The following is a 27,549-nucleotide window of genomic DNA, read 5'->3' on the forward strand; positions in this document are numbered from 1 at the left end:
CTTGTCCTTGGACATTCCTGCCACGAAAAGCCATATGCCATTTCATTTTTTCACCGTAGGTAGTGCTCTGACCTCACAGACATGCAGGTTGCCTATATGGCGTCAACTCAAAAGACCTGCACCAGACTTCTTCGCAGGCCACACACCATTATTATTATTATTGTTATTATTATTATTATTATTATTATTATTATTATTATTATTATTATTATTATTATTATTATTATTATTATCATCATCATCATTAATAAAACCCTCATCAAGACATGATGCTCTTTTGATACATTTGCAACCTGGTGAGTTGGCTGTGCGGTTAGGAACGCGCAGCTGTGAGCTCACATTCGGGAGATAGGGGATTCAAACCCCACTGTCGACAGCCCTGAAGATGGTTTTCCGTGGTTTCACGTTTTCACACCAGGCAAATGCTGGGGTTGTACCTTAATTAAGGCCACGGTCGCTTCCTTCCCATTCCTAAGCCTTCCTGTCCCATTATCACCATAAGACCTATCTGTGTCGGCGCAACATAAAACAACTAGCAAAAAGTGGATACATTTGCAATACTAGTAAGCCTAGCCTCCCTAATGAAGTTGATCTTCACAGGATTTGTTTAGTAATGTTTGCAGGTTACCCTTCTCCTACTTGCTACCATCTTTAGAATGTACTCATCAGATAGATTCTTTTATCATAATGGTATAAAAAAGATAGTGAAATAATGTGGCAGTGATTGGGTATAAGAAAGGAACATAAAGAAGGAAGATTTACAGAGTGAAAAAATATTTAAACATATAAATGTTGCAAACAATCATATGACCACCGTATCCTTTACTCAGTTTGGAAGAATATTATTTGAACAAACACAAACATTTGTGTTCAATAAGTAGCAAACAGTTTACAAATATAAATCTCTTTTATATAACTTTAAAGTTGATAATCCCCGATCATTAATCATTGTCCTCAAGCAAAAGTTTCTTATTCTAAATTCCACTTCATTTGTCGGAGACAAGTCTTGTTTCATATATGTCACTTCTCCATTGTTTTGAGATGGGTATGTTATTCCTGACTTCGTCCACTTTATTCAGATCTGAAAATGAATAAAAACATGCATGATTAAATCATTCATAAATTGCACAGTCACTTGAGAAGGGAGATTTTTTAATGTAACAAAGACCTGATTACAGGACAGAAAAAAACAAAAACAAAACCAATCCTTTGGTTGAAAATGGCAAACAAAATTGTGTCAATTACAAAAAGCAAGTTAAATTTGGTAATAATCATATTGATCAGAAAAAAAAAAAAAAAAAAAAAAAAAACCTTCTTTTAAGATGTTCTTTTGGATTTGTAAGGTATCTGTAGACAAGTGTCACAATGTATTGAGATACAAGATGGATGTGTTGGTTCATTTTAAGCACTTCTATTGGGTATTTTGTTATATGATCGCCATAATAGGATCTGAAGACTCTGTATAACAACAATGAAATTATAAAATATTTTGGAAAAAATTCCAAATATCAGGTCTCCATTCTAACAGACATGTTTCAATTTTTTAATTATGTTGAAACTTGCAATATATTACTAACAAAAAGTCAAAGGATCAAAGTTAACCTAACTGCATTTTTTCTGTAACCTTCATATACTTGACAGGAAATGTTCTAACAATTATGCAGAATATCTTAAGAACATTTCTTTTATGATGTCTGAAGCCAGTTCTTTTCATTTTTTGACTCAGTTAATTTATAACTGTCAGGTTCTTCAGTCTGCCAAAACTAAGTTTGAATTAAATTTATGAAGTACCTGAAAAAAGAAAACTTATGATAGCAGAATTATAACTAAAAAAAGAAACAACCGAACTCGACAGCTGCAGTCGCTTAAGTGCGGCCAATATCCAGTATGATAAAGATGTTGATTCCTATAGGAAACCTGAAATATTTGCCCCGAATGAGTAAATTTATAATACCAATATTGACGGATCATTTATATTGGTATCAGTATCCAGTATTCGGAAGACAGTGGGTTCGAACCCCACTGTTGGCAGCCCTAAAGATGGTTTTCCGGTTTACCATTTTTACACCAGTTAAATGATGGGGCTCTACCTTAATTAAAGCCATAGCTGCTTCCTGTCCACTCCTAGCCCTTTTCTGTCCCATCATCGCCGTAAGACCTATCTGTGTCGGTGTGACGTAAAGCAACTTATAATACCAATATAAATGGTCCGTTATTGGACATTATAAATTTTCCAGCTGACTCATTCCTGGTTGCCAGTGTTTTGCCCCAGTGTGCTAAGTTGGGCTTATCAGTTGGTAAATAGCACACCTACCAAGACGCATGGTTAGTGCATACCATGGAGACCACTGCGTAGGCTACTTGGAGCCACCGGCAGTGTCAATGCACTATGAGAGGCTTTGTATCATAACCAAAAATTGATGCCTGCCTGGCCATCAGATGACATAGACAGGTTCCCTATGGGAATCAACATCTATATAAAACAACTTGTAAAAAGAAAAAAAGTAAGAAAAGATGAAGAAATAACTTTTCAGCAGAATTTTTTAGTCTTCAATTCTGGATTGTGTGATGTACTCATGACTTGACAACTGAGAGAAGAGGATGTGCAACAGTTGGAGTGCCACATTAAATAAGGCATCGAACACAGAATTATATCGTAATACAAAATGATTTTACACTTATTTGTTTATAATCATCCATTCTTAATCAATAACATTTAACATTTACAAAAAAATTATTCATCATCATCATTTACCATTATCCAGCTGTAGCCAGGTAGGAACAAATATGGTTCCTCTCCACTTTCTTTGGTCTTTCCACCACTCTTCCTCCAACACTGTGTCCCAGTCCAGGTTTCTTTCTCTAATACTGCATTGGATTGTGTCCTTCTCAATCATGGTCTTCTGCAGCCTCTCCTTCCTTGCATTTGCATTTCCATTATCTTTTCTGGCATTCTTTCAGCATTCATTCGCTTTATGTGCCCAAACCATCTTAATCGGCTCTTCTCCATTCTATCACTTATTTTTGCCACTCCAATTTCTTCCCGTATTTTCTCATTCCTTATTTTGTCCCTTCTGCTCTTCTGTATCATACTCCTCAAGAACTTCATTTTGGCTGCCTGTATTTGACTCTCATCCTTCTTTGTCACTGTCCAAGTTTCTGCTCCACCGGGCGAGTTGGCCATGTGCATAGAGGCGCATGGCTGTGAGCTTGCATCCGGGAGATAGTAGGTTCGAATCCCACTATCGGCAGCCCTGAAGATTTCCCATTTTCACACCAGGCAAATGCTGGGGCTGTACCTTAATTAAGGTCATGGCCGCTTTCTCCCAACTCCTAGGCCTTTCCTATCCTATCGTCGCCATAAGACCTATCTGTGTTGGTGCGACGTAAAGCCCATAGCAAAAAAAAAAAAAAGTTTCTGCTCCGTAAGTTGTTATGGGTACGTAATACATCTTGTACATAGTTCCCTTTGCTTCCATTGGCACATCTTTCTCCCATAACACATTTTTTACACTATGATAGAAACAGCTTCCAGCTTGAATCCTCTTACTAATTTCAGCATCCAGTCGAGCATTCACACCCCAGGTATTTGAACGTCTCCACTACTTCCAGGAGCTTGTCTGCAAGTCTAATCTGACCCTTTCCTTCCTTCTCCTCTCTAGTCATAACAAGAGTTTTACTCTTTTCTACACTTATTTTCAATCCACATTCTTCAATCTTTCTATTCACCACATCCAGCGGTTCTGGAACATTCATGTCATCTTCTCCTCAAATTACAATATCATCTGCAAATAACAACATGTTCATTTCTCTTCCTCCATGTGCTGCTTTTGCTGTCTTCATGATGTCATCCATTACTATTGTAAACAGGATTGGTGACAGAACACTTCCCAATCTCAGCCCACTAATGATTTTGAACCAACTTGTCCTGCCAACTTGTGTTTGCACACAATTACAACATTCCTTGTACATTGCCATGATTATTTATATTAATCCCTGTCCAATTCCTTTTTGCACGAGACTGTCCCAAACTTTAGTCCTGGAGACTCTCATATGCCTTTTCAATGTCAATGAATGTCATCATATCATTCCCATACTCCCACTGCTTTTCCATTAGTTGTCTCATAATGAAAATGAGCTCTATTGTTGACCTTTCACTTCTGAAGTCAAACTGATTTTCCTGTATCTGATTTTCAACCCTCAACCTTATCCTACTTTCCAGTATCATCTCCATTATCTTAGCAACATGGGATATCAGAGTAATTCCCCTGTAGTTCTTCAATACTTTCTTATCGCCTTTTTTGAAAACTGGGATGATTATTCCTTTCTGCAAAACCTCAGGGACCTCCTTATTCTCCCAGACAATCCTGAGAACTTGATATGTCCACTGCAGGATTACAGCTCCAGTTGCCTTTATCATCTGTATTGAAATTTCATCTATTCCAGCAGTTTTTCCATTCTTCATCTTTCTTACTGCCATTTCAATTTCATTCATTGTAATTTCTTTACCCATTTCTTCATCAACTAACTGCCTTTCCTCGTGGTCTGTTTATTTCTCATGTTCAGCAACTTCTGAAAATACTCTCTCCATTTACTTCTTATTTCTTCTGGCTTTGTTAATATTATGCCATCTTCATCCTTCACAAATCCGGTGTTTACCTGATCTCTCTTTTTCTTCCTTAAGATACCATACAATAATTTCTTGTTGCCCTGCATATCATCTCTCAATTTCTGTGTGAATAAGGCCCAGCCTTTCCTCTTTTCTTCCTCCACGGCTTTCTTGACCTAAGTCTTTGCTTCCACATATTTTCTACTTTCTTCAGTCTTAGATGTTTTCCATGTTTTCCATGCCATTTTCTTTTCCTTCACTTTACTCTTTACCTTATCATTCACCAGGGTGTCTCTTTGTCTTTCACATTTCCTAATGTTGTACCACATACCTTTTCTGCACATCCAACCAGTGCTTTGTTAAATCTTTTCCATTCATCTTCAACATTCCCCATCTCTGTCCTGGGGTACCAAGGGTATTATTTCCCTTTGAAATTCTTGTATGCTTTTCTCCTTCAACTTCCATACTTTAATTCTTTTTTCTCTTCTTAATGGGGTTTTTTCAATCTTTCCCACTTTCAGCTCTCCTATCACAACTCTATGATCTCCACGAAAGGCTTTTTCAGGCATGGCTGTAACATCTAAAAGGTTCTTCCGGTGTTCTTTCTCGATGATTATATAATCGATCATGGTCTTTGTTCGTCTGTCTCCCCAACCATACCTTGTAATCTTCTGACTGTTCTTCTTCCTAAACCAGGTGTTTCCAACAATAATTTGGTTTCTTATGCAAAAATCCACCAACAACTCACCTTCTGGATTTACATTTCCATATCCAAAGGGCCCTCCAAAATTATTATATACTTATAATAAAAGAGAATAATAGAAAAATTATGGAATAGTAAGTGCAACATTAAGTGGATTACAGAAAGAAAGATATGGATGAACTTCAAATTACAGTGGAAGACCTAAGAAAGAAAATCAACAAAATCAGGAAACTCACAGACAAGCAAACCGGACTGCAAACCAGAATCAACAAACAGACAATAGGAAAGGTGATTTCCGATGAAGAAAGAAGGATAAGATCAGAGAGAATGAAGAAGTACTGGGCTGACAGGAAACTGAAAAATTATTGGTATAAAGTTGGCTAGAGCTGTCCAATGAAGGCCATAAAATGTAAATAATAATGATAAAAGTGATTTTAGAATCTGATGATGTTCTTTCAGGATTGAAATATGTAATTCTGATATTAAATAAATGTTTCCCTTTCCAGGCATTTTCTAGTATTTCTTAATCTTGCAATAGTTTAAACAGACCAGATAATTTAGTTGCATGTTAATCAAGTTGAAACTGAAAAGCAAAAGGCTTCCAGTTTGACAAAAGGAAAAAAGTAAGACGAAGAGAAATCCATTTATTTCTTCAAAATTTTCAATGAAACTAGACCTTCAAATAATGTTTGCTTTGAGATGTGGTATACAGCGAGTAAAAGAGAATAAGATAACCATACAAAAAAATGCTAAATTTCCAGCATTTACATGGTCGTTTAAAGTACCGGTACTTCATTTTGGTTTGAAATTACTATAAAAACTGTTAATCTATCCACAGTGTCTCAGTGTATCAGCCATCTGGCTGGTTTGCTCCTCTAATCACAGCTCTCCTACCTCCACAGCAGAAACCCTTCCTTTTAGTTGCCCAAATGTGTGAAGGTGCACTTCTTGGTTTAGTTGGTCTATAACAACATGACATGGACTCTTCCTTGCAGTTTATTTTCTTCCAGCCTGTCTTCCATTATGTCTCATAGCAGGTCTTGCAGCGAATGTCCAATCTAGGCAAGTCATCTTTTATGCAGATGCCTAAGAATCCTTCTTACTTCACCAGCTCAGATTGAGTAATTCTGCATCAATCCATTCGGGGGATTTTTAGTAGGCACCTCCAAGATCGCATCTCAAATGCCTCAATACAATTTGTCAGGTTGGCGTTTAGTATCCATGTTTCACTGCCATACAATCCCACTAACCAATCCCCCTGTGGGTGGGGACAGTATAATAACACCTACTGTATCCCCTGCCTGCCGTAAGAAGCGACTTAAATGGGCTCCAGGGGCTCTCAACTTGGGAGCGTGGGTTGGCGACCACAGGGCCCTTAGCTGAGTCCTGACATTGCTTCCACTTACTCGTGCTGGGCTTCTCACTTTCATTTATCCTACCCGACCTCCATTTGTCGGCTCTTATTCTTTTCCGATCCCTTTTCCTTTTCGCGCCCTTTGTGGCTGTTGTCTTTCTTTGCTGTTATCTTCATTTTTTGAAGTATTGGATCCCTTTCATTTTTTCTCTCTGATTAGTGTTACTTGTCTTTCTTTGCTGATATCTTCATTTTTTGAAATGTTGGATCCCTTCCAGTTTTCTCTCTGATTAGTGTTATATAGCGGATGGTCTCTTCCTGAGCTCTGTTGGTTAGTGCTTTCTGCTATTTGTATACTGTGGCTCTTGCCATTCTAAGTTGATATTTTGTTGACAATACCCATCCTCTGATATTATTCTAACCACATATTTAAAAGAAGATACTTGTTCGAGTGTCTCACCATGAATGGAAATGTTGAAATCTTTCCTCTATTTACCTACTGACATCAGTTTTGTACTTCAAGTATGGAGAGCAATATATCAATACTTTAATGAAAATTAAATACAGGTAAAGTTATGTAACCAGCCAAACTTATTTGACTACTAAAGGTGAAACTTAAAATCACTACTTTTATAATGGTAAAGGAATTATCTCGTTGGTATGCTTCCAGTCACTTTCTGCATGGTTATCCTCAGTAAGTGACTTCCAGATCAGCAACACCTTATATTTGTGTCTGTTTATTGATGATTCAAATCATATGCAGTAAATGACTACATCATACAAAAGTGCCTTCTAACTGCAAAGTTGATAAAAGGACACAAAACATTAAGTGTTGAGTTGCTGAGTTTTACCATGCAGAAAGTTGCTAAAAATTACCCCAAGAGGTATTTAATTTAGTGTTTTAAAGAAGTGAAAATTGGTTTAATTCTGTGGACTATTACCATCACTAAATAATGGTTGTCAGCATTGAAGAATAGAGCACATTTTCTTACCAATATCACCATATACAATTTCTTCCTCAATTCCAGCCTTAGCTACAATTTGTCCCAGAGGATCCACCAATGTGGAGTGCCCCCAAGCAACGTATCCACTAGATTCATCACGAGCCGGTGAAATAGCAGTCACGTACACTTGGTTATCTACTGCTCGTGCTCTCTGTAGAAGTTCCCAGTGCAGAGGACCAGTAGTCATGTTGAAGGCACCAGGATAAACCAGTAAATTACATTCTAAAATTTGAAAGAAAGCTACTTCATATTTTTATCATATTTTCTAAGAACAAAGGCAATGTACATAATACTGTATTTCAATAAGATGAACTTATAATTTTCTAGGGTGGGGAAATAAGTTAGTTCTGTTTTCATCATTTAGAGTGGTTGCGGTCACCTTTGATAGATAGAAGACAATTTTCAATGAATCATTATCATAGATCAAACACAATCAAATATTTCACTGTAATGAGTAAAATTTTCTCTGTTGTGCTAAAATTCTTAACTGCATTAAATTACAGGTACTTGAGACAGAAAGTTGGAAAAATTATGTGGAGTTTTGCCCAAAATTATTAATGGTACTTACCTTGATTTCTATAAATTCTGGCCATTTGTTCAAATCTGATATCATAACAAATACCAATGCCAATCTTACAGTCATTGAAAGTGAAAGTTGTGAGCGAATTACCAGGACTCAATGTATCTGATTCTTTGAAGCGTATCTTATTAGGAATGTCTATATCAAAGAGGTGGACCTGGAACAGATAAATTTCTCATTAATACAAAAATAAATTTCTCATTAATACAAAAATTGAATTAATTTGGTCCCGAGACCAAAACCTGCAGAAGAACTGGGACTTCAAGATAGGAATACCACATTTACTTGCCTATAACACCACCTTTTTTCTTAATTGTTCAACTTCAAAAAGCAGAGGGTATAACAAGTGAAAATTTCTCATACTATAGGCTAGGTTGGCTGGGTTTAAAAGCAGAAAAAGGAATATCTAGTGTCCTTAAATTAACACATAAAATAGTTATTTAAATCTACACACTAGTTATACAAAAAGTTATATTAGTACATTTAAACAGTTTTGTATAAGCCCCTACAGCTGAATGGTCATATGACTAAATCCAAGGCTGGGCCGCATTGCAGTGTCCGAAGTCTTGCTACAAAGCGCTGAAATTCGATCACTACACCTATTAAAAACTATTTAAAATAGTATAAGCTTGAATCCACCTTATCAATACACTTTTACCGTTGAAAACCATTTATTCATCGAACATGTTTATTTCCCTTCGATCACAATGTCGGTATAATCTGAAGGAAGCCGCTTGCACAGTGATGTCCTTCTCCAAAATCTTAGTCCATTTCAGTGCATAAAGTATTCTGACCAACCTCTACTTGCTTTAAAATCTTTTCCTGCAATACCAAAACATTGTGTAATTTCATGCACTTTAAACAGCATCATTTTGTGATTTACAGTGTTGCCGTTGTCTATTGCTTCTCTCACCCACTTCAAATCTTTTATGTTTACATTTTTGTATTTTCCTTTCTTCACATTGCAGAAGGAATTAAATGAATTTTCCTTTTTTTTTTTTTTTTTTTTTTTTTTTTTTTGCTCCCAATAATTTGTCTGTCTGGTTACGCCAATAACGAATCCACGGCAGCATTTTATGAATCGCTGCTCTCACTCCATTTTCTGCAGCATGATTAACACATTCAACTAGAAAGATGCCACAAAACTTGTTCTCCTGCTGTTTTTAAAATCTACTTTACGTTGCACAGACACAGAGAAGTCTTATGGCGATGATGGGATAGGAAAGGGCTAGGAGTGGGAAGTAACCGTGGCATTAATTAATGTACAGCCTCAGCATTTACCTGGTGTGAAAATGGGAAACCATATTCAGGGCTGCCGACAGTGCGGTTTGAACCCACTATCTCACGGATGCAAGCTCACAGCTGTGTGCCCCTAACCGCACAACCAACTCACCCAGTATTGGTCATTTTCATTCCTGCTTGTGTACTGGACACTTCCTAACTACAAAGTCTGACTATACAGCGTACACGCCAACGCGCAGGATGAGGAGTTTGGAAGCTGGAAGGGCATTTTGATGTCTAGGGCAAGGGGAGAGAGGAGAGAGCAATCCAGGCCAACGCACAGGCGGTGTAGAAGTGTGGATTCTACCATTAACTGGAATGTTGCACTTGCTCCCGGTTACTTGAAAGAATTTTTGCGATCTTTTTCCTTTCAATTTCTTTCTTTCTGATTAGTCTCCCCCCCCCCGATAAGTCTAATAGGTCTTATGACGATGATGCGATAGTAGTGGAAAGGAAGCTACAGCTTGGTGAGAAAACCATCTTCAGGGCTGCCAACAGTGGGGTTTGAACCCACTATCTCCCAATTACAAGCTCACAGCTGCACGACCCTAACTGCATGGCCAACTTGTTTTGTTCTCCTCTTTCTCACACTGACCTGTCATTATGTTTATCCTATTACATGTTGCTATCTTTCTATGCCTTGTGAATCAGCCATCCCTATTTCTTCAGATTTATGCAATCAACAGTTTATAACTTAACGTGAAATCATTCCCCCTGTGGGTGGAGGCGATAGAATAACATCCACGGCATCTTCTGCCTGCTGTAAGGGGCGACTAAAACGGACCCCAGCGGCTCTTAACTTGGGAGCGCGGGTTGGCGACCACAGAGCCCTTAGCTGAGTCCTGGCATTGCTTCCACTTACTTGTGCCAAGCTCCTCACTTTCATCTATCCTATCCAACCTCCTTTGGCAATTCTTCTTCATTTCTGACCTTGATGGTATTATGTGTCGAAGCCTAGGAAGTCTTTAATTTTCACGCCCTTTGTCCGACATCTTTCATTTTTCGAAGTATCGGACCTCTTCCTTTTTTTTCCCCTCTCATTAATGTTATAAGAAGATCTTGTATGGGTACATGGCTTGAAATACATGTATTCGTTACTAACAAACCACCAATAAGGAGGTTATGATATATGATTGCACAGAACTGTGCTACACATATAAAAGGAACGTTCTGTGCGATCAGAAAGTGGGTTGACACCAAAATATTATGGCATAAGGTCAGCTGCCGCAGACTTCTCCGTGGCCATCAACAGGTAACGTTACGTTTTGCGTTCGAAGATTCAAATCCGATGCTGGCAGAATATGTTTATGCATTTATGTCAATAACATGAGAGCCACAATACTGAAGATCAGTAGTAATTATGATCACATTCAATGTACTTTACTATGTTTGCATGTTGGAAACACTGAAAAAGGCTGTTTATAATAGAACCAGCTCTTAAGTCAGAGGTGTGATGGGATTGTGGATGAACATCCGATTCCTTGATCAACAGTGAGTTGATTAATGAAGCAAGGACTCAAAATGGCTGGTATGCAAGCTTTTTTCTTTTCAACCAAGATGTACATCTTCCTTGTTAGCTCCAGACATCATAGGATCAACCTGAACAGCTAGTTCCCTCCAACGGACTCAGGCATCTTTTAACCTTCTGGAATGTATACACAACTGGTAGTCTTTTCCCAGGTATAAGTGCTTCCTACAAATTATGTCTTGCTTCTCTGTAGAGTAATATCATATCCATGAACTCATCATCGTCCATTGCCAGTGAATATGCTATAAAATCCTTTGAAATGCTACATAATTGACTATGAATGTCATTAGCTAGGTCCTTTATTCGTCACATAATTGTAGAAGAGGATAAGATAATAGCATAGCAAATAGAAAGAGGAAATGAGAGCAGTTTGACTCGCTTCCCATTACAGCAATGGAGAAATTAGTGGCTACAGTGCGGAGATTTGCCACTGCAGCGCAACGATTGCTTTGGATGAACAGACGGCATTGTTTATACTGGGTGCGCACATTTTTACTTGTAGCGGGAATGATTTTTTTTAGTGTAATATCTATATTTTGGAATATAGTGAGTGTGAAAATGCCGTTGTGCTTTGTGCCGGAGTGTCAATCTGCTTACAGGTCAGGTGAAGGTAAACGTTTCTTCTCTCCACCCGAAAATGAGGAGCATTTCTCTCAGTCAGCTAGAGCGATCCCAAGAAAAGACATGCAACTTACGTGTAAGTCTAGGATTTGTGAGTGTCATTTTTTGGAAGATCTTATTATAAAGGTAGACTCGTTTATTATTAATGGGGAAAAAGTTGAAATTCCAAGAATAAGATGGAGCTTAAAGCCAAGAGCTGTCTCTCACATTTTTCCTAACTTACCGTCTTAATTAAGCAAGTCCCTGAAAATTTAAAAACCCCCATTAGAACAAGAGTTACTCAAAGAACATGTTGGCAATAACAATATTAACAGTAGTAGCTTAGATGTAATGAACTAAATTTTCCCTCGACATCTAAAATACTTAATAGTGACGATAATGTAAAAATAAAAGAACCTGATCTCAGTTTGCCCTGTAAAGTAGCTGATAGTAACGTTGATGCTTCTAGAACTATTCTAAATTTGAGGAGACAAGTTAAAAACCTTGGTAGGAATTTAATTACAACCAAAAAGAAATTATTTGCATGCAGAGCTAAATTAAAGCAGATTGCAAATAAAGTCAATGTGTCAAGTGAAGCTGAAGATAGTCTTAAGTTCCTTAGCAAGAAACAAAAAATAATTGTGGACACAATGCTAAAAAAATGTAGCACCAGCCCAAAAGGTATGCGCTATTCTAATGAATTTATATAAGATTGTTTGCTTTTGAAAAATCAAATCCCCTAAGGGTTAGAGACATTGTTTGAAGCTTGAGTTACTTTCTCTCCCTACCGAAGCTCATTTGAAATGTAATTATGGTATTAATGGAAATGCAGTGAATGCAATTAAATATTTAATTTAAATGAGCAAGACGAAAACAAGCGACTAGGTATAGTGATTTTTGATGAAGTGAAATTGAGAGAAGACATTAGATTTAATACAACTATACTGACAGTTGACGGATTTGTTGATTTAGGTGATGAAACTCCCTACGACAAAAAGAACGTCCTTGCCAATCACACGCTTGTATTTATGTGTGTCCCTTTGTTGCACAGCTGGATCCAGCCTGTAGCAGTGTATGCTAGCAAGAATGCAACTCCTGGAGAACTATTGTCAAAAAGAATAATTCAGGTCATAATCAATTGGAACAAGCTGGGGTGAAAGTGATGGAAGTCAGTGCAACAAATCCGTATGAAGGAAATAAGGAAAGAACTGCTATCGTCCAAATCACCAAAATCGTCCCGGAAGTTCTCCAAGGTTTCGGACAACTAACGCTTTCGAGGGTGAGTTAAAACATTTTGTATATGTCTTAGATAATGTGAAATGCATAATAGTTTCAACTATATCTCAATACTTTGTAATTCATTTCAGAATTACTGATGTTCAAATCTTTTCAGAGGATAACATTAAGCCATTAAATTAGTGTGTTTACCAGCTTCCTCTATTCAAATATTTCTGGACTGTACACACATGGCACATGAAAGGGAATAATTCAAAGGTCATCCTGGCAACTGGAAGTCTTAGAGAATTTATTTTGTGTACGTTTTGTATAGTGCTGCGCCTGCTTATTTTATTAATGCGAGCAGTGCTGTTCACCCATAGCTACACTTGTGCAGTCTGCTGCCACTGCCTATTAACTACAAGAGAGCACTCCCTTCCTCTTTCAATACGCTATGATAATAGATTGAAAATCATCCACTTGATGTGGTAAAATGAAATATCGTATGGCTTTTAGTGCCGGGATATCCCAGGACGGGTTCGGCTCGCCAGGTGCAGGTCTTTCTATTTGACGCCCGTAGGCGACCTGCGCGTCGTGATGAGGATGAAATGATGATGAAGACAACACATACACCCAGCCCCCGTGCCACTGGAATTAACCAATTAAGGTTATAATCCCCGACCCGGCCGGGAATCGAACCCGGGACCCTCTGAACCGAAGGCCAGTACGCTGACCGTTCAGCCAACGAGTCGGACACTTGATGTGGTCATACTGCCTCAGCTTCCAGAAGTAAACACTCTTTCACAAACGCACCCTCACTGAAGGGTCCCAAAGTACACCCTAACTGGAAAGTAACTTTTAGCTGGCCCAAGTAGCAGGCTCACTGGAATGCATATCCTCCTGTTAAAAATAATGAAATACATACCAGTACATAAACAAATCATGCCTGAGGAATTATCAAACTTTATAATATTTAAAAAAAAGTCGAGTAGGATAATATAAAATATACGTACCTCCTCAAATGTGTTGTTTTTAAGTTCTTCTAGCAAAGCTATCCTTTTCGGGCCTTCATATTTATCATACTTGTTGGCATGGCACAAGAAGGAATGGCGTTGCAGATTAAATTTTTTAAGGTGATTCAATATTTTATTACATATTAAACATTTTGCTGTGTTATTTTCTCGAACTACTAAATACTCTTCTGCCCAGGAAGGTCTGAAACTTGCTGGCGTCGATGGCCTACGCTGCTGAACTCTCTTCGTAATGAATGCAGCATCTACTGACTAGGCCTGAATGTTGTGTGGTGTGAGGACAACGTGCATCACCACTGGTCTTCTGTACGTACTATGTCATGCACTTCCCCTTTTTGCTCGCTAAGCTGCTCTCGTTCCTCAAGAGCGGCGAGCAAACTGGCTCTGAAGACATTTTGCTCTAGATTGACGATACCTACAGTAGAAGACAGACAGTGAACTTCTTCATGGACTTGCGAACATGATTCCCACATTGCACAGGCTAAAGCTGTTCTCACTGTGTAGTGGCAAACATTCCTTTGCAATTCTCCCTTACTACAGAATCCAAACACATAGTTTGATCTCACCACTGTCTGGATGATGGCAGTGGGTTGTACTTGGGCATTTTCCAGGTACTGCTTAAACTGCTGAAATGTTGCAGGGCATTTTTCAGGGCATTCGTCGATTCAGAGTTCGATAATCCAATTCAATAGCTCACCCAGTAGCTTGCTTTTGGATGGTCTGCATAGACTGCAATGCCTTTTCCCCTTAATTTGTGAGAGAACCAGGTGTGGAAGGCCTACACTCTGAGGACTTTCCTTATTCACCTATCTGTCCAATGGTTGTTGTCTGGTTCTCTGAGGTTGAGTTTCTCTATTACTGCTCGCTTCTCATGCTCCAGGTCTTGGATAAAATGGAGGTGGGTAAACTGTTACAAAGTTTTCTCTTCTTTTTCTTTTGTCTGGCTCCTTGGTTGAATGGTTAGCATAGTACCATTTGGTTAAAAGGGCACCAGGTCTGACTACCAGTAGAACTGGGGATTTTAACCATGTCTGGTTAATTCCTCTAGCTTTTGGACTGGGTATTTATGTTCGTCTTGATACACATCTTCATCTGCGCACAACACAGTACACTACCAATCACCACAGAAACACATAATAGTGAATACAACCTTCCAAATACATTTAGCATCACGAAAGAAATTCGGCCGTAAAACTGACCATAATTCACACATAGTGTCAAACCCAAGTAACTGGGATAAGGCCAGGAAGAAGAAGACTTATAATGTATTTTCGCTATCCTTCAGAAATTTTTTTTGAAGTGTTGATAAGTTATAAAATATCTTGCACCATCAGCTTACCTTTCTGTGTTTTGCCAATAATTCACCAGAAGGACTCCACACAGTACATGTATTATATAGTTTATCACCATCTGATTCTGGTATTGAACCACCAATCAGATAAATTTTATTTTCTACAGCAGAAGCAGATAAGGATTTGCAGGTCGATCCATTAGGAATTGGCTCAGCATATTCTGGGAAGTACTCTGGCAATAGTGAAACAATAAGTTTAGTATGATGATGTTACCATTTTGATTACAATTAACAGAAAATAACCGGAAAAACAATTAAGTCATAAGCTCACTGGACAAAAAATTAGTCACCCTAGTATGTACGCACAGATGGATCGTTAAGCCTGTATAGATGGAGCAGCGAATGAGTCCCGTGCACAACCGCTTGGGCACTGCCTCTATGTGAGCGATCAGTGAGACGCTGATGTTTAAAGCGAACAGGATACGTCAACATGAGTAGATGTAAGGATGTGACAGAGTGGCAAAAAGTAGGTGTTTGGCCGTGCCCATGGCCATATGGTGCGTGAAGTTGGTGGATTCGTTGGTGTTTCACAGCGGACTGTTCAATGTGTCTACAAGCAGTGGTGTACTAAATGTAGCCATGAAACACGATGTCAGAATTGTGGTTGGAAAACAATCCTGACTGAGAGGGACCAGAGACGCGTTTCACAGCTTGTGAATCAAAATCACTTCCAAACCCGACAGGAATTGCTGTAGTCAGTGAATGAAGGTCCATCCCAACCTGTTAGCGAGAGAATATTGCGACGGGAACTGCATGCACTGTACATTTGGAGTCGGTCACCTCGCAATAGGCCATTGCTCACACAGGCACATAAAACTGTGTGTCTTCAATGGGCTAAAATCATCAAACATGGACAGTAGCTGACGGGTGGAACATAATGTGGTCTGACGAATCACGTTTTTGCCTGTATTACAATGACGTACATCGTCGAGTACACCGAAGGCCAAATGAAGCATTTCGTCCTGGATATGAGCAAGGTCAGGCTCATGCTTGGGGTGGGTCTGTGATGTTTTGAGGGCGTTTAACGTATCATGGATTGGGCCTGTTCACTGAGGTGACCATTAACATGAACCAGTATGTTTATTTAAACAGCAAAGGTCATTAGGCTGGACGCATATGTGACTGGTTTTATGAACACTCCCCCAACTTTTTACATCTCAAGTGGCCTGCAAAATCACCTGACTTGAAACCCACTGAAAATATGTGGGACATGCTGGAACAGCGGGTAAAACACCAATGGCAGCATCCCCGCAATTTGAAGAAATTGCGTGATATAACGCTCAGCGAGTGGCTTAACCTAGATGTGACATACCTGTGCAACCTTGTGGACTCGATTCCTAACCAAATCCAGGGAGTTATCAAGTCCATAGGCAGAGTTACATGATATTAAATGATGCTTATAATGATTTATCTAGGGGTTATAATTTTTTGTCCGGTGAGCTTATATATAAAGGCAGGAATAAGAAAAGGAACACATAATAGAACAAACATAATGGAGGGCAAACACAATGGCAGATCAGTGGGGGAGGAGGGAGTAACAGAAAGAGGACACAAGGGCAAACATGAAAACACAAAAAGACAAGGACAATCCCTACAATACTCTCTGTGGGTGGGGGATGCAAATGAAGAATACACCCACGGCATCCCCTGCCTGTTGTAAGAGACGACTAAAAGGGGTAACCAAGGGATGATGACGTTAGAACCATCAGACTACTTGTAATTAGTACCATTATGTGCAGAACACCATGGGTCGATATTACTTGCGACTAGCCACAATGCTCAGGGATCATACACGGCACATGTTCTAAAGGGACACCCCTTCCCATGACTTTTGGCCACTCAGTGTATATTACCCTATTGCAAACCTTGCAAGGAAAACCATGGGTATACATTACCTAGGAGCAGTACCATTACATGAGGAACACTTCGGGCCTGGGCGTTGCTTGTTATAAGTGTCATCATGTGTATTCCACTGGTCCATTCCACTGTGTTCAGAATGGGTCTGCATTAACTATAAGTAGTACCACTTTGTGAGAAACACCATGGGTCTACGTTGCCTGTGATTCGTACAACTATGTGTGAAACATCACTAGTTTGGCTGGCGCCCATGAGTAGTATCAATATGTGAAGAAAACCATCGGTCTGTGTTCCCTGAGAGTAGGTGCATTGTGTGAGGAACACCGTTGGTGTGTGTTGCCCGTGAGTGTTACCAACATGTCGCGAGTTAACCGACTCTGAACATTGGTAGATCATCAGGGCACAGCGCATGGGTCATAGCACCGCAGAGATTACACACGATACACCGTGGGTTTACATTGCCTATGATTAGTGAGCACCACCATGAGTATACGTGGCCTGCGATTAGTTCCACTACGTGAGGAACATCATATGTCTGCATTGCATGTGAGTAATATCCTGATGTGCAAAATACCATGGGTTTGTGTTACCTGTGTGTGATGCCAATGTGTGTACATCCCATTGTGTGAAAATTACCTGTGAATTAGTACCACTATAGGACAAATACCATGGTTCTACTTTACCAGTGAATAGTACCATTATGATCGGCCAGTGACTTGGATTTTAGACCCCTTTAGATAATAAGCATCATCCCAGTAATTAAAGGCAATGTGAATCATTTCCACTGATTGTTTTTGCTTCATAACCATTTTTCATCATAATTCATTTTAGATTCTAGTCAGTGGATACATTTTGAAGTTTTAATTTTTCATTTTGTTCACCTCTTACCATACGGGGCTGATGACCTAGCAGTTAGGCCTCTTTAAACAAAAAAACATCATCGTCATCAATCTCTACATCTTCAAACACTGCCATTTTCTCTTCATGAATCCTAGTTCTTCTACGTTCATCTCTTTTCCCCCACCCCCTGATAAGCTTGTTTCTGCTTTCCGCTTCATCAGGAGGGCAGGCATCAACAGTCATTAAGGTGCCAACTTGACAGATCTTCAGTCTTTATGTGGGAAGTGTAGAATATGAAGAAAGCTGGGTAAGTACAGGCAAAGGTAAAAAAACAGAAGATAAAGACACTTGATAAAAGATTAGGAACACAGGGCAAACAAGAAAGGAGAAAAGGATCCCAATAAGATAATATACACAGAGTGGCCAAAAGTCATGGGAAGGGGTGTCCCTTTAGAAAATGTGCCGTGTATGACCCCTGAGCATTGTGGCTAGCTGCGGCGCAGCTGAGCAGTCTGTCACAGACACCAGTGTCATGAAGATGGCAACATGTCGCGAGTTAACCAACTCTGAGCGTGGGAAGATCATCGGTGCACAGCGATCATGGGTCATAGCACCACGGAGATTACACAAGAATTCAAGTTTTTTAGGACAACAGTGTCAAGAGTGGATCTTCAATATCGCAGAGAGAATGTTACCACCCGCGTAAACCGCCATACGGGAAGACCGCAGGTGTTTAACAAACGGATGTCACATCGCCTCCGCAGAACCATACTGGGCGATCGATGGGCTACTGTGAGTCAGATCACCGACCAGTTGAATGTTGGGAGTCAGGAACCCATTTCTACCAGGACTGTAAGGAGGCAACTGCACCGCATAAGCTTCACCAGCTGACGACCAACTTGTGTCCCTTTGCTGATACCTTGACACAGAGCTCAACGGCGTGCATGGGCCCGCGAACATCGGCAATGGACCATGGAACAGTGGCGGCATGTGGTATGGTCTGATGAATCCTGGTTCCAGTTGTATCGAGCCGATGGGCGTGAGAGAGTGTGGCGTATGCCCCATGAAACTATGGATCCTGCATGTCAACAAGGTTGTGTCCAGGCAGGAGGTGGCTCAGTTCTGGTCTGGGCGGTTTTCTCAAGGTCACAATTAAGCCCCACTGTCTAGCTGCAGGGAGTGCTGACAGGTGCATGTTATGGGGACATTCTTTCAGACCATCTGCATCCCTTTCTGGCCCTAGAGTACCCTGATGGAGATGCCATGTTTCAACAGGACAATGTGTCATGTCACCGATCTTTGGTGGCACTCTAGTGAAGTTACGATCATGGACTGGCCCTCCAGATCCCCCGAATCCAATTGAGCATTTATGGGATGCTGTCAATGCTGGTGTATGCTCCATGAACCCTGCACCAACTACACAAGACCAACTGTGGGTAGCAGTGCGAGATGCGTGGGTCCAGATCCCTCCAGAACGTTTCCAACACCTTGTAGAGTCGATTCCTCACCATATTGCTGCCGTTTTGAGGGCTCACGGAGGAGCAACTCGTTATTAACATCACATTCATTGTCTTCCCATGACCTTTGGCCACTTAGTGTAAGTATTGGAAAGGGACATAAGTGTCAAATATAGAGAAACAGGAACAACAAAAGGCACATACAAACGAAGGAACAAAAAATTATTTATTCGTACCCAGGAAATGAATGCTAATGTTAAGAAATTATAATGAAATTCTCATCATCATGTTAATCAGTGTTTGTCCCACCCAGTGGTACAGTCTGCCATGTAGTCTAGTTCCACGGTCTCCATTTCATTCAGTTGTAAGTCATACTGTCTTCATGTTTCATGTCCTTGTGTAGTGTTATCAGATCATCATTGCTCAAGTCATTCCTTGAGTCTCTTTCCAATAAGAAATACCTGGCATAAGTTTAACCCATGGTACATTGCACAATATACAAGATACTGTAATACATAAGAAATACAAATATATTTTCCGAGTAATTTTTTTTCTATATTCATTGAGGTGCTGACTGTAAAAGCCTAGAATGTTGTGTTAATATACAAGATAGTTTCAAGAATTAATTGCATGGAACTTATTCGTTTTTAGGGACAGAACTTGGAACAAAACTCCAAAATTCCAAGCTTGTTTTACATTTGCTGCTTTGTCCTTGCCTACCAGGAGATGGATTAAACCAATACGTAAATCTAGGGCAGAAACAAAACTATGATGCAGATAAAGAATTAAGTAACTCTGAAATATTATGTCATCAGACAGAGAAAGAACACAGCTAAGTTGGTTAGGGGAAAACTAAGAAAGAAAATTATAACAATAGTTACATACTTACGGGTGCCATATGGTGAATTAAAACATTCAGGAAGAGCGACTATTTGGCAACCATTGTTCTTGGCAACTTTTATCAATTCCAAAGCTCGTTGTACATTTGCTACTTTGTCCTTGCCTACCAGGAGCTGGATTAAACCAATACGGAAATCTAGGGCATAAAAAAATACATTTGACAAATTTAAGAAGTGTGCAATACAAAGTTGATGATATAGAAAAGTCTATACAAAAATTCAGAAGTTTGCCACCAAACTGGTTTATATTTCAGCAAAAAAAAAAAAAAAAAAGGTCAGTCTGCATTTGCAGATTTACATAGATTATGCTAACAAATTACTTTCTATCTTGTGATAAGAACATGAGGATAGTCGGTATTGAGAAAGTTGGCCTCTCTACCAGTGACCCTCCCATGATCAACTCTTGTTCTATTTTCATCCTGACAGTATTCATTTTGCAAGGGTTAGAAGTGGAAATTGTTATCAAAAGACTGGAAGCCTTAGAACTTTGGCTTCATAGAAGAATGCTTAGAGTCTCATGGATTGACCATGCCACCAATGAACAAGTACTACAGAGAGCAAAATGCAAAAAAGAACTGGTAACCACCATCAAATGCAGAAAAATTGCATACCTAGGGCATGTTTTGTGTGGTGAAAAATACGCAATTTTACATATAATTTTGAAAGGCAAAATTGAAGAGTACCGAGCAGTAGGCAGAAGGAGAACAACATGCCTTAAGAATATTAAAGACTGGACAGGCATAAAAAGTACCGAAGAACTGTACCGTGTTGCTCAAGACAGAAAAGCACTCTCCACATTGATCGCCAATGTCCAGGAGACTGGGCAGGGCACATAGAAGAAGAAGAAGGAGGAATATTGTGTAGGAGATATACTGACTGAAAGGTGATCAGGGATTTAAATGAGACTATAGAGTGGGTATGTGGGAAACTGCAAGTGAGATTTCAAGATCCTAACGGGTGAGTAGGAGATAGGGACCTGCACTCAGTTGACCTTCACTTGAATCACAATGGTACGTGTAAATCAGGAAGTTTGTTTAGCAGGATTATAGGGAAGTATATTCAGGAAAAGAGAGTGGACTAAGGAGTGGTGATAAGGGTACAGGGATCTAAAAGTCAAAAAGGAATGCCATAAAAATGTTAGTGTTGAACTGTAGAAGTACTGTAATGAAAGGAAAAGAATTAATTTAATAGATATATACTTACCAGATATTGTAATAGGAGTTGAATCATGGCTGAGAAATGATGTAATGGAAGCAGAAATGTTTTCAAGGTACTGGAGTGTTTATTGTAGAGACACGATAGTTATGTGGGAAACGATATGGAAAGGAATGTGATTGTAGCGAGTGATCTCAATTTACCAAATGTCAATTAGAAAGGTAATGCGAACGACCAACAAATGGCAAATAAGTTAATCAGGTAAGGACAGCTGAATCAAATAATGATGGGATCAACTAGAGGAAAAAATGTTCTGGATGTGGTGCTGGTAAAACCAGATGAACTCTATAGGTTACTGAAGTAACAGATGGTATTAGTGATCACAAAGCTGTTTCTTTTTTTTTGGGTAGTGGCTTTACGTCGCAATGACACAGATAGGTCTTATGGTGACGATGGGATAGGAAAGTCCTAGGAGTTGGAAGGAAGCGGCCATGGCCTTAATTAAGGTACAGCCCCAGCATTTGCCCGAGGTGAAAATGGGAAACCACAAAAAACCATCTTCAGGGCTGCCGACAGTGGGATTCGAGCCTACTATCTCCTGGATGCAAGCTCACAGCTGCGCTCCCCTAACCGCACAGCCAACTCACCCTGTCAAAGCTGTTTTTGTTATAGTTGAAAATAAATGTAAAAGTCGGACTATTAGGCAGTACCATATGGCTGACAAAAATAGCCATGAGGGAGTTTAAAAAAAAGTAATTATGATAGGTGGAAAATAATAAATAGTAAACAGGCTGTGCAGGGTTTAAAGCATTTGTTGAATGTGAAAACAGGTATGTAACTTTAAAGGTGGTAAAAAATGGTAAAGATCCGCTATATTATAACAGAGAAGTAAAGAGACTAAGAAGGAGGTCGAGGCTGGAAAGAAGTAGAGTTAGTTGCGGAAATATGGAGAAATTGAAGGAATTCACTATGAAATTCAATCTATTGAAGAAGTCAGCTAAGGATAACATTATGGCAAGCATAATTGGCAGTCATACAAATTTTAGTGAAAAATGGAAGTGTATATATAGGTACTTTAAGGCAAGAAAGGGTACCAAGAAGGACATTCCAAGAATAATTAATAAACAAAGGGAGTATGGAGGTGAGGATCTACAGAAGGCACAAGTATTCAGTCAGCAGTATGTAAAGATTGTTGGTTACAAGGACAATGTCCAGATAGAGGTGACTAATACTAATGAAGTACTGAAATTTACCTATGATAACAAGCACATTTACTATAAGAAACAAGAGTTGAAAACTAGAAAAGCAGCTGGAATTGATATGATTTCACGGGATATAATAAAGACAATGGGTTGGGATATATATCTGATGTACTTATTTGATTACTGTTTGCATGAAGGAGCTATACCAAATTAATGAAAAGTTGCTAAAGTAGCCACTGTGTAGAAAGGAAAGGGTGATAGACATAAAGCTGAAAATTACAGGCCAGTCAGTTTGACATGTGTTTCATGAAAGCTTTGGGAAAGCATTATTTCTGATTATATTAGATACATTTGTAAATTTATTAGCTGGTCTGTAAGAGGCAATTCAGGTTTAGGAAAGGTTATTCCACTGAAGCTCAACTTGTAGGATTCCAGCAAGATATAGCAGATATCTTAGATTCAGGAGGTCAAGTGGATTGTATCACGATTGATCTATCTAAGGCATTCGACAGGGTAGATCATGGAAGACTACTAGCAAAAATGAGTGCAAATGGACTAGACAAAAGAGTGAATGAATGGGTGGCTATACGAGGACGGTTTGAAAAGTTCTCGGAATCACCGCTAGATGTCAGTGCTAGAGCAACGAGGTTCCTGCGCAATAATCACACATCCTTTGTGAGTGAACACGTGGCGCATCAGTGCTACAGCTGCAGGAGTATGGTAGTGATGACTCTTTGTTGTTGTTCCCGCGTAGTGATTTGTGACAATGGAAAAAACTGAGATTCGAGCAGTGATTAAATACTTTGTAAAGAAAGGTATGAAAGCAAAGGAAATTCATGCTGACTTTCAGAACACACTGGGGGACTTTGCTCCTTCATTTTCAACTGTTGTCAAGTGGACCAGCGAGTTTAAATTTGGTCGGGAGAGCTTGGATGATGATCCGCGTAGTGGACGGCCAAAAGTGTTACGACCCCAGAATTTATTGCAAAAGTGCATAAAATGGTCATGGAGGATCGTCGACTGAAAGTGCGGGAGATTGCTGAAGCTGTAGGGATGTCTTCTGAACGGGTATATTATATTTTAACAACCCTTCAACCTAATGCACTTTTGGTGAGTTTCGATGTGGAGTCATTGTTCACTAAAGTGCCGATTGATTTGGTCATATCTCTCATTGAACACCCGCTCCCTGAGGACATTACTAAGCTATTTTACCACTGCATGACTTCCAGCTATTTTTTGTGGGGTGGGAATTTTTACGAACAAACGGACGGAGTGGCTATGGGAAGTCCACTTTTGCCTGTAGTGGCTAATTTCTTTATGGAGCATTTTGAGGAGGAGGCTATTGCTTCTTCGCCCGTCAAACCTATGATTTGGTGGAGGTAAATTGATGATACATTTGTGGCCTGGACAGAAGGTCCTGAGAAACTTCGTCTATTTCTAAACCACCTAAATCAACAACTCCTTCAATTAAATTCACTATGGAGATGGAATCAGACAGGTGTCTTCCTTTCTTGGATGTTCTAGTAAGAAAGAAATCGGACGGCTCCTTAGGACATACCATCTATCGTAAGCCTACCCACACAAATCGCTATCTTCATGCAGATTCTCAGCACCATCCATCACAAAAACAAGGCATTCTCACTACACTCACCAAGAGGGCGAGATGAATTTGTGAGCCATCAAATATCCAGGTGGAGTTGGACACATTCAAAGTCACGTTCAAGGGTAATGGTTACAGCGATTTGCAGATTCATAGAGTCCTGCATCCCAAAGATACGACTAAGCAAAGCTCACAGAAGGAAGAGGTGAAGGGAACTGCCTACCTGCCTTATATTCATAAGACCACAGATAGAATTGCCAAGGTCCTCCATAAACACAGTATAAAAACCGTGTTTGTCACCATCACTAAAACTGCTCACAATATGGGTAAAACCAAGGACAAATTGTCCCCACTTTTACATCCTGGGGTTTATGAAATTTCATGTCCCCTTGCGTTAAGGTATACATTGGCCAAACATGCCGGCCCATTCGTACTCGTATCAAGGAACATGAACATAATATTCGTCTCAACCAGCCAGACAAATCAGCAATAGCTGAGCACACACTATCGGCAGGTCATGATGTCATGTTCCAAGATGCTCGAGTTCTTACTCACACTAGACACTACAGGTCCAGGATTATACGGGAAGCTGTGGAAATACATAGAAATCCTAGCAATTTTACCAGTGACACTGACTATCAATTAATACCTGGTTGCCAGCCATTAAGGGTTTACATAGGTAGTTCCCTTCCTTGTCCCTTCACTATTGTTATTTTGTTTTGGTTTTTCCAAATCTGTATGTTCCTCATTGCCAGATGTTTCATTCCAGGCTTGTGTCAATGTCACACCTTCATATGTGCATACGCCTGTTATGTTATGTGACCTTCTCAGACCGATTCTGATGGTTCCGTCAGCTTCGCTTCGCACGTTAGCGCTGTACCGCGTCTGGGGAGCCATCTGGTGATGAATGTATGTACCGCTTCCACTTCTATTGGGTAACATAAAAATTAAAACCTCATTGTTTTAGAAGCCTTTCTTGTGGACAGTCGAGATTTTCTTCTGATGACGCAGAGCAAAGTTCTCTGAAAAATGTAAAGAATTTCACCTTATTTTCTTGATACGGCTTAAGCCCAAAAGCCTATATCATGTCTATGGAGAAGGTGAAGAATTATCTGATCATGTAATCAGAATTCCTCAGGGCAATATTATTGGACCTTTATGGTTTCTTAAATATAGGCCTATAACTGATAGGAGTAAAGAACTGAAATCTGAGATACCATAAGGCTTTTTGTGGAAGATGTTCTGTATAGAGAAACAAATAAGGGTACAAGATTGTGAGCAACTGCAAAAAGACTTTGACCATGTAGTCAGATGGACAACAGTCACTAGAGAAAAAGTCCTCTTAGTTTTAATTGCTGCATTGATGGGGTGAAAGTTCCTTATGGGGATCACTGTAAGTACCTAGGTATTAATATAAGAAAAGATCTTCATTGGGGTAATCATATACCGTAAATGGGATTGTAAATAAAGGATACATGGTTATGAGGATATTTAAGGGTTGTAGTAAGGATGTAAAGGAGAGGGCATATAATTTTCTGGTAAGACTCCAAATAGAGTATGTTTCCAGTGTATGGGATCGCGCCATGATTACTTGATTCGAGAACTAGAGAAAATACAAAGAATTTCCGGCAAAAGAGTAATGTTACAAAAATGTTGCAAAGTTTTGGCTGGAAAGATTTGGGAGAAAGGAGCTGAACTGCTCAAATGAGTGGTATGTTCTGAGCTGTCAGTGAAGAGAGAGCGTGGAATGACATTAGAAGATGAATAAGTTTGAGTGGTGTTTTTAAATAGTAAAGATCACAATATGAAAATAAGGTTGAAATTCAAGAGGATAAATTGGGGCAAATATTTGTTTATAGGAAGAGGAGTTAGGGATTGGAATAATTTACTAAGGGAGATGTTCAATAAATTTGAAAGTTCTTTGCAATTATTTAAGAAAAGACCAGGTGAACCACAGACAGGGAATCTGGCACCTGGTCAACTGCCATAAATGCAGAGCAGTGGTGATAAATGTTTCATTTTCACATCCCTCCCTGCTTCGATTCCTACAGTACATTCCTTGCAGGGTTGAATCCCTTCCTTTTACTGTTCTGATCAGAATTAAGAGGAGATGGTTGCTTAGTTGTATACTTACCCTTACAACAATAACAACCACTACCACCAACACCATCTCACAGCTATTAAAATGTGTGTGGAAACAGAGTCCCAGTGAAGTCTGATATCATTTTCCGCATAAGTCAATCCCAGCTGCAGTAGATTTACATGACCTGAAAAGGGTTTTAGTTCTCTATGATTCATCATTTTATTTTGCCGTAACTCATTCTTTAAGGGGTTGGATATCTTTCCTTTTCAGCTGTTATAACAAAGGGCTGACAATTCATTGTTTCACCTTTTTAAAACAATCAACACAATCAAACATCACCCTTAAACTGTCCAAAGAAGCACTTTCCTGATCCCTGCCTCAATATTAAGGGACTGAGTCGGTAACCATAGAGCCCAATACATTTTTTCACTTATCTGCCTGTCATACCTATCCTTTTATTTAATAAAAACTAGTGATTCAAGTGATTGGAACCTCCCGTATGCAATCCATTTGTGTGTGGATTTTCTTGCAAAATTGTACAAGTGTTTTTAATACGGTATCCCGTGTGAAAACCGTTTGGTTAAATGATCGCACCTCTGATTGATGCAGTCACACTAATCACTGATGTGAAAATCAAACCCCCCACTAAAGAACTGCCGCTACAGCGAATAAAGATCGGTAGTACCGGTACCGGACAAGACTCAAGGGTCATAATATTAGAAATTAATTAAAAATGTAAAGTTTTCAGTTCTGCACTTAAGTAACTTAGTAAGGATTTTATTTTCGTGACCATATGTATATTGCAACCATCCCAGAAAATGAAAATCAAATACATGTGCAACTTACTTCTCGTTCCCATTCTCCTTACTTGTACAGGACTGGGCAGAAGAGAAGAGCAGAAACGACAGAGCAGAAGCATGGATTTTATCTCAGTAATTAGGTATTACTTCTCTTATATAACTGAGAAGTTTGATTAACAGTCTCTCCTCTAATCTCAGGATTTATTAGTTTGCGAGTTTTCCTGAATTCGTCCTTGAAAATTTGCACTAAACAGCTGTTTAGAGTGCGCGTCAAGTCGTTCTCAAGATTGGCGATAGATGGGAGCTGTGTCTATATTTACTACTCGGACACCACGTGTATCAGACAGCTGTTGTTGTTGTAAGGCTACCAACCTTCAAGATTCAATTCATAATGACCAAT

The 27,549-nt window shown here is 39.4% G+C and overlaps 1 protein-coding gene across 2 annotated transcripts; it reads right to left on the minus strand.

The window, feature by feature from the left end:
- Window positions 1-788: 788 nt before the first annotated feature.
- On the minus strand, window positions 789-27,418 carry LOC136871760 (omega-amidase NIT2). Of its 2 annotated transcripts, none has more exons than XM_067145324.2 (6): window positions 27,196-27,418; window positions 20,300-20,446; window positions 15,245-15,429; window positions 8,239-8,407; window positions 7,659-7,910; window positions 789-1,081 (listed from the first exon to the last, which is right to left on the minus strand). In XM_067145324.2, the coding sequence occupies exons 1-6, from the start codon at window positions 27,266-27,268 to the stop codon at window positions 987-989; spliced, it is 921 nt and encodes a 306-aa protein (XP_067001425.2). In that variant the 5' UTR covers window positions 27,269-27,418; the 3' UTR covers window positions 789-986. The 2 variants fall into 2 exon arrangements, with proteins under 2 accessions (XP_067001425.2, XP_067001433.2); XM_067145332.2 differs by having other exon boundaries at window positions 7,659-7,892; window positions 27,196-27,416.
- Between the last annotated feature and the right edge of the window lie 131 nt (window positions 27,419-27,549).

Source organism: Anabrus simplex, chromosome 1 (genome assembly GCF_040414725.1).
Source record: "Anabrus simplex isolate iqAnaSimp1 chromosome 1, ASM4041472v1, whole genome shotgun sequence".
Taxonomy (NCBI): Eukaryota; Metazoa; Arthropoda; class Insecta; order Orthoptera; family Tettigoniidae; genus Anabrus; species Anabrus simplex.